We start from the raw sequence: 12,251 nt of genomic DNA on the forward strand, positions 1-12,251 counted from the left end.
TCTAGTATGACCCCAGATTCCTAATACTAACATTGGTGAGAGAATCAATACTTACTTGATTCACTGCATAAAGATCTTTGCATGCAATTTACCTTGTACAAACATAGACTAATAAAGAGAACATATTTTCTTTCAGTGAGAATAAAAATGCATGAAGTTGCCCACTAAAAATTTGTAAAAAGCTAGCAACCCTGTGCATTTTTAAAAAGAACATATGTAAAAATACTTGTGGGTAGGGAAGAGTATGATACTGAGGACATAAGCACATCTAGCATCAAGTAGTATAGCCTATCCTCAAAACGTTCAGCTTCCACATCAAGTACATTGACTTGTGGAACCTTACTACATGGATCCTCCTCCAGGTGTAAGCAAAGGGAGACAGAGAATTAGCATGCCATTCAATTTAGTAAGTGTTGGGAACAGATGTCTTTGAAATGTGATGATTCTGAAAAAGGCATTTCTACCCTCTATAAAAACCAAACTTCAGTAGGAGTCCAAATATTAGGCAGTGCTTCTTAGTCTACCAGTTCATTTTTAGCTGCTGAGCTACAGCAATGTGCCTGTGCCTCCATCTTTTGCGATTAGGCACATTAACTACTCTTCCCCCACACTTTGATACAGGAGTGGAACAAACACAATGGGAGTGCATAGGATGACAGACTATTTATGACTACTTTCAGAGCACTGAGAGGTCCTTTGCCACACTCACACCTTTTGAAAGTAGAACAGTATTCATCAGCGCATTTGAGACTTCAAATTTACAGAGCACATTAAAGTCCTGATGGTGAATACATTATGTAAACACTAGACAGCATTTCACACTAAACTAGCATGCCTCTTTCACCTCATAATTCAAAAGTGGTAATTCAGAACATTTTGCTTTGGGAGTAGAAAGTAGCAATAATCAAGAAGGGACACAACTATCTTCTTACACCAACACAGTCTCCTTCTTTTACAGCAAAGCAGGACAGAAAATTTTAAGGCTTAGCTTAAAATTCTTAGAGGAATTGAAGCTAGGACCATCAGCATAGTATGAAAGGAAGGAGCAAAGGTGTTTCTAGGGCACAGGGGAAAGAAAAATAAATGAACAGGAGAGCTACAGCTCCCCCTTCCAAACTGCCTGCAAAGGCAAAATGTTGCAGGCTCAACAGACGTCAGGAACTCCAGGCATCCCAGGAAGATAAGCCTCTGAATTACTCCCCAATTACAGAGCACTCGCGTTGGCCAGATCCTCACAGGACAAACTGCAGAAGAGCAGAGAGCTGGTCCATCGTGACTGAGCAGGGAGGGTGTTGGAGGCAGAGCACCCAGTCTGGTGCCCGTGTAGTGCAGCAGTGCCAGGCACCCCAGTGCAGGGGAGCCACTGCAGCCTGAAGCAATGCCAACAGCAAGTAGACAAAACCCATACCTGAACGCAGAATGGCTTCCTGCTCCAGGAAATAAAGGTCAGTACCATTCCTGACAGCATGTGACAGCATGTGCATGACCCAAGGCCTAATTACAGTTGGAAGTGTTATGCTGGAGTCCTTTTCCACCAGTCCCAGAGTGCAGTTTCTGGGCACTGCAACATCCTTCAGAACACGTCTCCAGGGCAGGCCAGGAGGGCACCCCTAACTTGTTTCGGCTACAAGAGTCAAACACCATAGGTCAAGCAGGGCTTTGGCAGAGTAAAGCAGAACACGGGTGAACTTTAGATATCTAAATACAGAACTAATTTTAGAAGCAGCCTTTTTTTAGCGACTGTCTGCATTTTCCCTTTGGAATGTGTACAAGGTTAACCTTGGTTTGAGATGTTGGGTTCCAAAATTCTGTTTCAGCCTGACCGGGACTGGGAACCTGATGTCACTGCAGAATTCCCTGAAAGGGCTGGATCAGGGTACTTCTTCACTTTCTTGGGCTCCATGAACTCTCCATACCTTCCTATACTTACAAAGAAAGGATATAAATGTATTTATTTACGCGTATACACAGATTTTTTTAATATAGCCTGAACAATAGCTTTTCAGTTAAAACATCCTTCCTAAGGATTAAAAAAAAAAATCAATTAAAATCACTGTTTTTCAAATTTACATTGGAATTATAATAATTCTGACATCCATACATCATGCATCAAGAAACCCAAGCCTAAAGAAGAAAACTCCATTCACTTCCTTAAGTCTTACTGCTTGTAGAAATTAGTTATTTTCATTTACTCTTTTTTTTAAATTTCCTTGCATTCCTCTCAAGTTAGCCAGACTCAGGATGAATGTATTTTTTGTCATAATATGTAATATTACATAATATGTAATATTACATAATATGTAATATTACATAATATGTAATAATATGTAATATGCTCTTATTCTCAGAACTGCTCTTTTAAGTTAGCAAACATCTGAATTTAGTTCCTTGGGTTTTGGTTCTATATTCACCTGAAAAATGAGTAAGTATATATTCAAAGATGTGACAATACTTAAGTTGTAGTAATATACAATAATACCTAGTAACGATATCAAATATATCCTCCATAGCAAGATTGTAGTTGCAACAGACTATAATCTCATATGACACATGCAGAAGCTCATCTTAATAATTCTTACAGCTAAAAGTATGATCACCAAATACCAAAGTTAAGAAAAGTATATTTATTTGATTCTCCTTTTAGTTGGATGACAAAGTAGTACATTTCATTAACAGTAGCACAGAAAAGAACAATTTTGAATCTGTGGAAGATGGAACGTAACAGGAGATAGTAAACACATGAAGTGGCTTGTGACAGTTTCCCCAGATTTGGCAGCAATTCCAATTTCCATAATGCTCTCCACATCATACTGCTGAAATCAACAAAGCAAACTCGTGCTTTTGAAGCTTCTGAAGTACTCCCTACAGTGGTGTAGCCTTTCCGTATTTAGTTATGAGAGATACAGAATCCTCAGTGTATCAAGCTGCCAAATGCATAAACCAACAGCTACAAAAAAAATCCCAAAAACAACCCACCACCCCAAAAAGAGTGCTCCTCAATCTTTACTGTTAGAACAGAGCAGTTCCTTCATTGTCAGATATGCTTCATACAAACTCACTTTTCATTTATATCATCCATACAGTGCCTACTCAGATGGAATTTTTTTCTTCTGTTTATCATGCATATATCTATATCTGAATCACTGAAGGTGAAAAAGGAATAAGCAAAGTGGATATGGGCAAGAGCATGGTTTTCCTCTTAGGATTCTGCATAATATTTATTTCTACCTTGCACAATAGTTGCCTCTGAAGTAGGAACTATTTGTGACCATTAGAATTCTGAAGTAGGAAAGCTTCCCTGACTAGTTTTTCCCTAAATGGGAAATGACTTTCCTGAAACATTGAGAGGAACTTCCCATTAAAAAAAAAAAAAAAAAAAAAAAAAAAAAAAAAGCTTCCAATGTCAGTTAAATATAGGCCACTTTCAGAAAATGAAATGTACAGCTAGTTCCCCGTTAAGGCTGGGGAGTTTCAAGAAGGCAGCTTCCCCTATCTGAGAAGCTACAATGTAATAATGTCTTACTCCTTTCCATTCTCAAGTGTTTTGCACAGCACCCGAAACTTAATGAGTTGTGCAAACTTAAAGCTATTACAGTGGAAGACTTAAAAGAGAAAAGTTAGTTTTCCTTACTAAGCACAAACAATAATCAAATCTTTACACGGTGCATCGCTCCTAGAAAACACTCCAATCAACCGTGGCACTTTTCATACCCTTTTAGCCCAGTTATATACACATCTGGAATATACCTCACTATACTCACATGTGTGACTGTGTAGTCACTCCCCCTTGTGCAATTCCTCATGATATAAAAACCCAAGCTGTAATATCATTAACACAGCCAGGATGCTGAATACAGATGCACTGCAGGAGGTTCTTTAAATAAGGCTTAGCTCTGTCCTGAATTCATTACATGACACACATTAAGGACATAAAAATACTAAAATAATGCATTTTCTTACATCAGAAAACCACCTTCAAATTCAATATTAAATATTCAAATAAATAGCCATTAAATATCAATTTTTTGTCCTTTTAAAAATGCTGTTTTAAAAGTAACACTCATTTCCTGCTTCTAACGTGTTCTTCTGCTCAAAGATAAATTGCAGATTAAGGCAGGAGTATATTCTCCTTTTCTACATAACATACCTTTAAAATACTCATACTACACTACACCTCCTTTAACTGATTAACTGAAGTTTTCTGAGGAAGTATGTATTTGAATAGGTAAAATGGGAAAACAAATACATGGTTCTACAGTGTAAATAAAACATGTAATTTGAAAGAGTCCAGATCTTTTACCCTTTATTCATCATGGAGGTATCCAAATACTTTAATTATGTGAAATAATTTATGAAATTTCCAGTTTTCACTAAGTAATACTCAGAACTCCAGTCAGAATCAGAATAGTAATGTATTTGGAGCAGCACTCAAGTCATTAAATGAAAAGAAGGCGAGCTTACGCAGAATCTGAGACAAAGTAAGAAAGGCTTCCCAGTTTTTAAGAAAATTAAGATACATGTTTTTGCCACTGTAACTTTATTATTCCATTTGAAACACCACATCACATTGGTGTACTTAACAAGAGATTTTCCCACCCCCAAAGAACAGTGGTGATGATGAAAGCAATGACAGCTGCAGTGAACTTCTCTCTCAAGTCCTGATATTCACATGTCCCTTGTCTAGGAGGAAAGTGGTTACTGTTTGAGTACACACCACAGGAGCAGTTAGGAAGTCCAGCGCCACCAGGCCACCTTCACTCTGTCCCAGACGGCCGAGAGCGAGTCCAGCGCAGGGCGCACATCCAGGATGGTGAACTGGTAGTTCTTGTCCACTGCCCCGCCATCATAGTAATCGATAACATAGCGCACTTCCTTCCCACAGCGGTCCACTATCCAGTCATGCCGATCAAAAGGCAGCTCGTACCTGGAAAGGACAGGTAACAAGCCATGGAGATATTTTAATGGATGTTATGAACCTGGGAGAAGGAGTGAAGCCCAATTCAAAGTTTATTTGTCTGTAAGATCCCATAAGTACTGCTATTTTCTGGCAATTCTAACTTGCAATACCAGTTCTGAAACATCTTTAAATTAATTCTACACCATGGTTTCAGACACACGTCTCTAGCCTCCCATCTCACTGGAAGACCTTCTTTCCTGCCCACGTACCCCATCCATGAACGTATTCTGGCTCTTGGTGAGTACTCCTTTGCTTTGCCTCCAAACCGCATCAGTGACGGCCCACATGGACATTCCCTGTGCACACAGTTAAAAAGGAAAATAGTTTTTACCTTTTAAAATAGTCTTATTTTCGGTGATTAAACCACTATGGTAATTTATTTTAGTAACATAGAAACTGAGCAGAAGAAAAAGCAACAGTAAAAAATTAATTACACATGATATAAACCAACTTTTTTTTCTTTCTTTAAAGGTTTGAAAAGCCACCCAGTTTCTGCCAGCACTTACTGCTGGTACAATAAAGTATCTCGGATATGCTCCACACCATTGTTCTAATTTGTCAACAAGGCAGTTCTCTGCAAATCTAATCCACAGATTTAATAGATTAAAGAACAGAAAATCATAATCCAAACTACTGTGTAACAATGATCATGAAATTTCAGAGAAAAATATATAATACCAAATGCTTAACTAGTCTGTGTCTTGTAGGAACAGGGACTATGCTGACCTAAACAAAAAGTGACAGTTTGCTTTACGACAGTCATGCTAATCTAAGTTTACAACTCATATCTTTGTCATAACATAATGACAAATATTCCATATGCAACATTTCATGTGTACGTACATAGCATGTAGAGCTTCCCACTTCAAAATCTCCTTCCAAGCTTGCTCATTATTTTGGTTATGAATCTTAATAATGTTGGTCATGTCTTCACTTGTTATGTCATCGTCTTTCCACCTCCACCTAAAAAATAAGAAGTTGAAAACAGTTTATAAACATTACAACGTAACTACTCCACCTTCCTCAGTTTATCTGAGGAACTTTTGAATTGAGATTTAAGGTTGTATGCCAGACACAAGACAAGTATGCAAACTTCTGGCTCATCTGCTTAAGCATCTTGAGAATCACTTCATTTTCTGTGCAGAAGCGTAGTTATCCAACTTATCATCAGAGAGATCCACAAATCCTACATAGCTAAATTAACAGCTTAACTGGATCAGAAAGTTATCAGAGTGTGCAAACATCACCACATCCACAGTTTTCATAAAAATACTTAGGAAAAATCCCACTTGTATTCCTAATGCACGGAAGTCCTGTATTCAATACATTTTGCAAACACTTAGAAACACTTTTCATCTCTCTTGACACTGCACTGTGACTGTATGTGTGCTTCCTTTACAACTGGCATAACATTTAACACACTTCAATGTTTACAGGACCAAAACCTGTATGTTCATACAGGCTGCTCACGTCATACTGTGTTATGAACCATATCAACACACAGAACAAAGAATTAACTTGCTCCTAAAGTAAACCACCTGTAAAGTTCACCTGTTCGAGAATGACAAACAAATCATTACAAAAGAATGAGGAAACACAGCACAGGAGGGTTTTTAGACCACAGGAGACATTAATCATTCAGTTATTTCTTGTCTACGCTAAATTCCTGTAAATACAGAAAATATCTACTTGCAAATTTCCCCATTTTCAGCAATTCTGCAAAGTTAGATGCTCTCACATAGAACTTCTGCTGTCATTTTATATGATTAGTGTGAAACCAACTGAGTTTGAAAGCTGACAATCATGGAAACTTTGTCTATGACTGTGCATGGACTTTAAAGATAATTTTCTGAGCCAGTAGCAGTTGCTTGACGTTCCTTACTATCTTCCTGATCACTAGAAGACACATGGCCTTTGAGACCAACTCACCCTTTAAAAGAAAGAGGTTTATAAAAATAGTATTTTTTAAAAGAGCTACTTTATTATTTACTGGCTAAAATCCACAAACTCTCAAAAAATAATGAACAATAACTAATGATACTAGTTCATGAATTCCAGGCTCATAGACACCATCTGATAATTCACAGTGTATTTACCCTTTTCTTAGCATAGCATTCCAGAACATTTGCTCTGAAGGGTAGACCCATTTCTTGTCAGAATGTGCTCTAGGAATAGAAGATTCTTCTCTAACAGTTGACAGTGGAAATGGTTGACCTGGGGATGGCTGCTGATTGGGAGGAGGCATCTAGAGAACAAGGAGAATCAACAACAAATTAGAGTATTAACATTTTTTTAAGTTACAGTGTTCAAGAAAAATCAAAGCATAATCAGTCAGCTCCTACAAAGATCAAGAAGTTCAGCCTTTATTTAAATCCACTGAAATTATCTTTTTTTGCAGCAGAAGTCTCTGCTCAAGTTTGTCATCAGAAGACTAAAGGAATGCTTTCTGCCTCAACTTCAACTTTCAAAAGAGCAATGCTTTTTGTAAATCAGAGGAAATCCTGGAGAGACACTAATCAGAACTCAACCATACTGCTATTACGCAGAACCTAAAATGCACTAATGTATCATAAAAAACATATATGGAACTAGTAAGTAGAGAGCAAGAGATATTTAAAAACTGGAAAACCACCAGCGATGCAAATTTTAATACAATGTTAAATAAGATGTAATTTGTTTTGAAATAAAAATTTTCACACAAAAGGAGAAAAAGCAGCATTTAAAAAAAAAAAGTTACTTCCCAGAGTTTCCAGCTTACATTGTAACACTATTTACATTTCCAGGTATAATACTTCAGAAGAAACAAGACTAAAGAAAACATGTGAAATAAGCAAAAGTTACCATATTGCTGGGATCTATGTCATCTTTCACTTGAGAAGCACCAGACTTCACAGGACATGCTACAAACTCATAAGCTCTTTCTTGATGTGCAGGAACATCATCTGTATTCTCAGTTCTATGATCAGCAGTCTTCATGTGCATTGGACAACCTTAAATACAAGAGTAGTATACATTCTGCTACCAGATGAAAACTCTAAGACGTGAAATGGAAAAGTTCACTGAAGGCTCACATAAATGCAAATGGCTATTTCACTCTTTCTTCTGAGCTTTTCAACAGTTTTAACTGTTCTCTTTCCTGCGTCTCAGGACCCAAAATCATTATAAGATCTGAGTTTCCTGTGTAGTCTTTGAATATTCATTTCCTACCCCATGCTGGCCCCAATACTGAATTGTTTGTACTTAAGATTTCCTCAGGGGAGCTAACCCAGTGCGTTGACTAAGTCAACGGGAAGAGCTGATGTCCTTCTCCAGGCATTCATCTCACCACCCTTCTGCAGCCCTTTTCCAGATGCACGGGTTTTAGTGACAACCAGTCAAGCAGTCACCATCTCTGTAGGGGTTCCCTGACCCTCTGTGGTGTACCGCACCACAGAACAGATTTATATGGCCCCTGTGAAATGGGACAACTGGGGGTAACCCACAGGTTCTATAGCAAGCACCTCCTGTCTCTCCAAACAAAGCAGCTTACACAGCATTCTGGTGAACAAGTGACTCTTCCTAAAGAAAGGTTACTTGAGAACGAAAAACTGAAGTTTATTTGAAGAATTTCTCCCCTACCCCCAAAATTTTTCAGTCTGGTTTCCATGTAGAGTTTAATTCATTTAGGTTTCAAGAATGATTACCGCTCATTTTTTCCTGATGCATGGGACATTCTGACGGCGGAGACGCCGTGTGATATTGCCTGGATGCATTCGGTGACTGCTCTGCAGCAGCCGGGGAGGATGCGGACAAACCCATGGCCTCTGCACACCGGGCCTTTTTAGATCAAGTTTCTGAAGAAAAAGAAAGCAAACATTCGTAACACAAATCTACACTGGTTATTTATTAAGATGAACGGCAAGTGCAGATACAGTGCTGCACCACAATTAAAAAATTAACTGAAAAATCGATTTAAGTAACAAGCTTCTAGCCCAAACAGAAACCCAAGCGCCTACCAGGGCTGCCCCGAGCTCCTCCCCAGCCGCTCCTCACGGTCACTGGCGGGGGCTGTGCCCGCACACCCCGTGAAGGGCAGCGGCTCCCGCCGGAGCGCCCCGGCCCCCGCCGTGACCGACCCGCAAGGTCAGGGCAGGCCCGCCCCTCTGCGCGGCCCGGCGGCGCCCCCGCCTCAGCGCCCGCCCCCAGCGCCGCGGCCCCCGGAGCTGCCGCTGCCCCATCGCACTCCGCATCCTCCTCCTCCTCCTCCTCACCTCGCCCGGCCCGGCCCGGCCCGCGCCTCCGCGGCGGCCCCAAGCTCCTCGCGAGAACGCGGCTCCGCTGCACGCCTGCGCCCGCCGGCGAGGGGCGGGCACGGGACCGGGCCCCGCCCGCCCCGGGGCTGCGGCCTCGCCCGGTGCGCAGGTGCCGAGGTCTCGCAGCGCGGGGGAGCCGGAGGGGAGCAGCGCCGGGGACAGGAGCTGGGGCTACGCTTGCCAGCGACAGCGAGCTGTGCGAACCGAGGCTCGCGGTAAGCCCGGGCAGCTGCGCTAGCGAGAGCTACGTGTGCTTGTACCTCGTGCTGTGGGCTTGTTTGCGAAATCGTTATCCCTTGTAAATAATTGTTTAAGTGTAGAAGGGACTCACAACGTACTAGCAGCACGCATCGTTACCGTAAAGGTGTATCCTTTTTAGTATTAAACTTGCAGAGATAGTAAGGTTCTTTAAGATTATTTTTGAACATCAACTAACCAAGAAAAGTATCACTTCTCTTTTAAGATGTCCTAAGAATATTGCCTTATTTCCAAGCCAGAAGATGCAGTTTAACTATATGTGTGAAATACCGTGCATGACGCACAGAAGATGGAGCTCACTGTGCATCAGAGCATGGAATACTGCCTTCATCCCATCCCTTTTTGACCAACAAGTGATAAGACCTGGCTACGTAGTAACCACTGTAACAGTAGGTACAAACCCCACCGGACTATTTCAATGTTCATCCCACCACATGGACTCTCAAGGGGCTGTCGAATACAAAAAGCAGGTGGGGAGACGAGGAACATTCATTATAAATGTATAACAGTTAGAATTGATCAAAAAACAACCATAGCTTTTTCCCCAAATATTCTATTTCATTGCAACAATTAAGAATAAAACTAAAGTAGACAGGAATTTAGTCTTCAAGTGATACAGTTACTACAGTAGCTTAGGATGAAGAAAAATCAAATTCAAATCTGAAAGAAGGGTGCACATAAATACAGAAATGAGTGATTCTCTCCCATTTCTTTCAAAAAAAAAATCACAAAGATTTAAAAAGACAAATTCTAAACCACACTGAAATAGTTCTAAGCAGCAGTATTTCAAAATATATAACTACCTGAATTTAAAAAACTTTTATATATTCCTCTCAAGAGTGCTTTTAAGATAATTTTCACATCCCATCTTTCAAAGTAGGATCTTTCTTATTAACAAGGACATTGCCATTCAGTGTGAACATGAAATAAAAATACAAGTATAAAGCAATATCAAATATTCATCCTTTCAGTCATTTTTGCCCTTTTATAGTCCTGATTACTTAAGAGGAAGTTGTTTTCTACCCTTTCTGCATGCAGAAATTATTACCATATTGAGAACCTTAAGACAGAAATGTAGCATCATGTCAGTAACTGAATCTCTACTATATGCCCTAGAAAACATTCTGATTGCCTCCATCATTTCCCAATTTAGGCATATTTGGCCTTTCTGTAGTATCTAAGACTACACTCACAGTAACTCCTGTGTAAGCAGCACTAAACAATCATTTTAAGTCTTCACTTGCTACACATACAGAACCACAGAACAGTTTGGGTTAGAGGAGACCTTAAAGATCCTCTTCTGCCAACCCCTCTGCCATAGGCAGGGACACCTTCCCCGACACCAGATAGCTCAAAGCCTCATCCAAGCTGGCCTTGAACAGGGGCATCTACAGCTCCTCTGGGCAACCTGTACCACAGGTATCACAGGGAAATATTTCTTCCTAACATCCAATCTAAACCTGTCCTCTTTCAGATTAAAGCCACTCCCTCTTATCCTATCACTACTTGCCTCTGTAAAAAGTCCTTCTCCAGCTCTCTTGTATCCCCTTTACATACTGGAAGGGGCTCTAAGGTGTCCCCAGACCCTTCTCTTCTCCAGGCTGAACAACCACAAGTCACCTATCCTATCTTCACTTAACAATACTGTTTAATAAGATCCTCCCACAGAGCAACTGAAATCTCTGCTTCTAAGTATTTCAAGTCAGTGGCAGAAGGACTCTACGGTAAAATAGATTTTCTCTCTCTGATGTTCTCAAATGGAAAATTGGTTCTCCTCTTTCCTCTCAAAGTACATAATACTGTAGATGTCAGTGTGCCATCTCCCTGCTTTCCGCCATCACGCTCCACCAGAAGCAACAACTGCACTGTGAGCCATTGTATACATAATCGTTTTCACCCTCTGCTAGATACGCCAAGTAGCAAATATTTTTTATGCAATATAAAGCACTTTTTACAAAGAAGACCAAGGTCCCAATCTCAATGAAGCACACGGTCTACCCTTAGGTATATTGCCCTGTGAACTCCAGAAAAGCAGAGCAAAAGATACCACAGTAGCCCACCATCTAAAAAATTACAGATATCCATTGCGAAGATTAAATAATTTTTTTCTTTAAATCTTAGTACAAAATTACCACACCAATACAAGGAGTGAAACAAAAGTTTTCAGCAAGAACATGAAGACTAATAAAAAAAATCCTGGGGAGAAAATGAAAAGCAACTTTGCACCTGAGTATGACAAAGAAGTGGATATACAAAATACTTCCTATATCCTACATCTTAGGGAGAGATAATGTTTCTCATGCTTTAAGCAAGACTTGTTGAATGCATCAGTTTAAGAATGGCTCACTGAAAGGCATCCCTTGCTCCCAGCCATGCTCAGCCCTTCCTTTCCACCACTCAGTGTTAAAAGCTGCCTAGTGCCAATACAAAAGCCTCTTACCAAGCCCCATTGTCCTTCCTCAAGCAGTTGGAAATCTGACCTATATAGCATCTGACCCCAAAGAATGTCTGTTTCCAGAAATTCCCACTCACTTTCTAGCAGACCAACTAGTTAATGAGTAGTTTACTACACTAGCAGTGTAAAATTAGTACCCTAAGTATATAATTTACAAATGCAACCAAATACCCTTCAAAAGATGAGAGGAAAAAAAGTAAAAACACTGGACTGCTTTATGTTTTCTTCTAGTAACTTAACCATTGCATAACACAAAAGAAAACACAAAGAAACATGAGTAATTCCTGTG

At 40.0% G+C, this 12,251-nt stretch overlaps 1 protein-coding gene and 1 long non-coding RNA gene across 4 annotated transcripts; one reads left to right on the forward strand and one right to left on the reverse strand.

The window, feature by feature from the left end:
- The first annotated feature begins 1,230 nt into the window (after nt 1–1,230).
- LOC121665636 lies at nt 1,231–5,252 on the forward strand. The gene is made up of 2 exons (XR_006016440.1): nt 1,231–1,445; nt 5,112–5,252. It is a non-coding gene; the product is annotated as an uncharacterized LOC121665636 (long non-coding RNA).
- LOC121665633 (holocytochrome c-type synthase) lies at nt 2,610–9,313 on the reverse strand. Of its 3 annotated transcripts, none has more exons than XM_042030133.1 (7): nt 9,208–9,313; nt 8,641–8,790; nt 7,799–7,947; nt 7,054–7,202; nt 5,801–5,920; nt 5,167–5,253; nt 2,610–4,924 (listed from the first exon to the last, which is right to left on the reverse strand). In XM_042030133.1, the coding sequence occupies exons 2-7, from the start codon at nt 8,753–8,755 to the stop codon at nt 4,726–4,728; spliced, it is 819 nt and encodes a 272-aa protein (XP_041886067.1). In that variant the 5' UTR covers nt 8,756–8,790; nt 9,208–9,313; the 3' UTR covers nt 2,610–4,725. The 3 variants fall into 3 exon arrangements, with proteins under 3 accessions (XP_041886067.1, XP_041886068.1, XP_041886069.1); XM_042030134.1 differs by lacking the exon at nt 9,208–9,313 and adding an exon at nt 8,953–9,055; XM_042030135.1 differs by lacking the exon at nt 9,208–9,313 and having other exon boundaries at nt 8,641–8,792.
- Between the last annotated feature and the right edge of the window lie 2,938 nt (nt 9,314–12,251).

This window comes from Corvus kubaryi, unplaced genomic scaffold (assembly GCF_017639235.1).
Source record: "Corvus kubaryi isolate FWS band 111438036 unplaced genomic scaffold, C.kubaryi_AGA036_p1.0 37334, whole genome shotgun sequence".
NCBI lineage: Eukaryota > Metazoa > Chordata > Aves > Passeriformes > Corvidae > Corvus > Corvus kubaryi.

Coding starts and splice junctions, on each gene's coding strand:
- LOC121665633 (XM_042030133.1), bottom strand. CDS start 8,755: ATGGGTTTGTCCGCATCCTCCCCGGCTGCTGCAGAGCAGTCACCGAAT. Junction 7,948..8,640: donor GCATCAGGAAAAAATGAGCG/GTAATCATTCTT, acceptor CTTGTATTTAAG/GTTGTCCAATGCACATGAAG. Junction 5,921..7,053: donor AATGCTATGCTAAGAAAAGG/GTAAATACACTG, acceptor CTTATTTTTTAG/GTGGAGGTGGAAAGACGATG.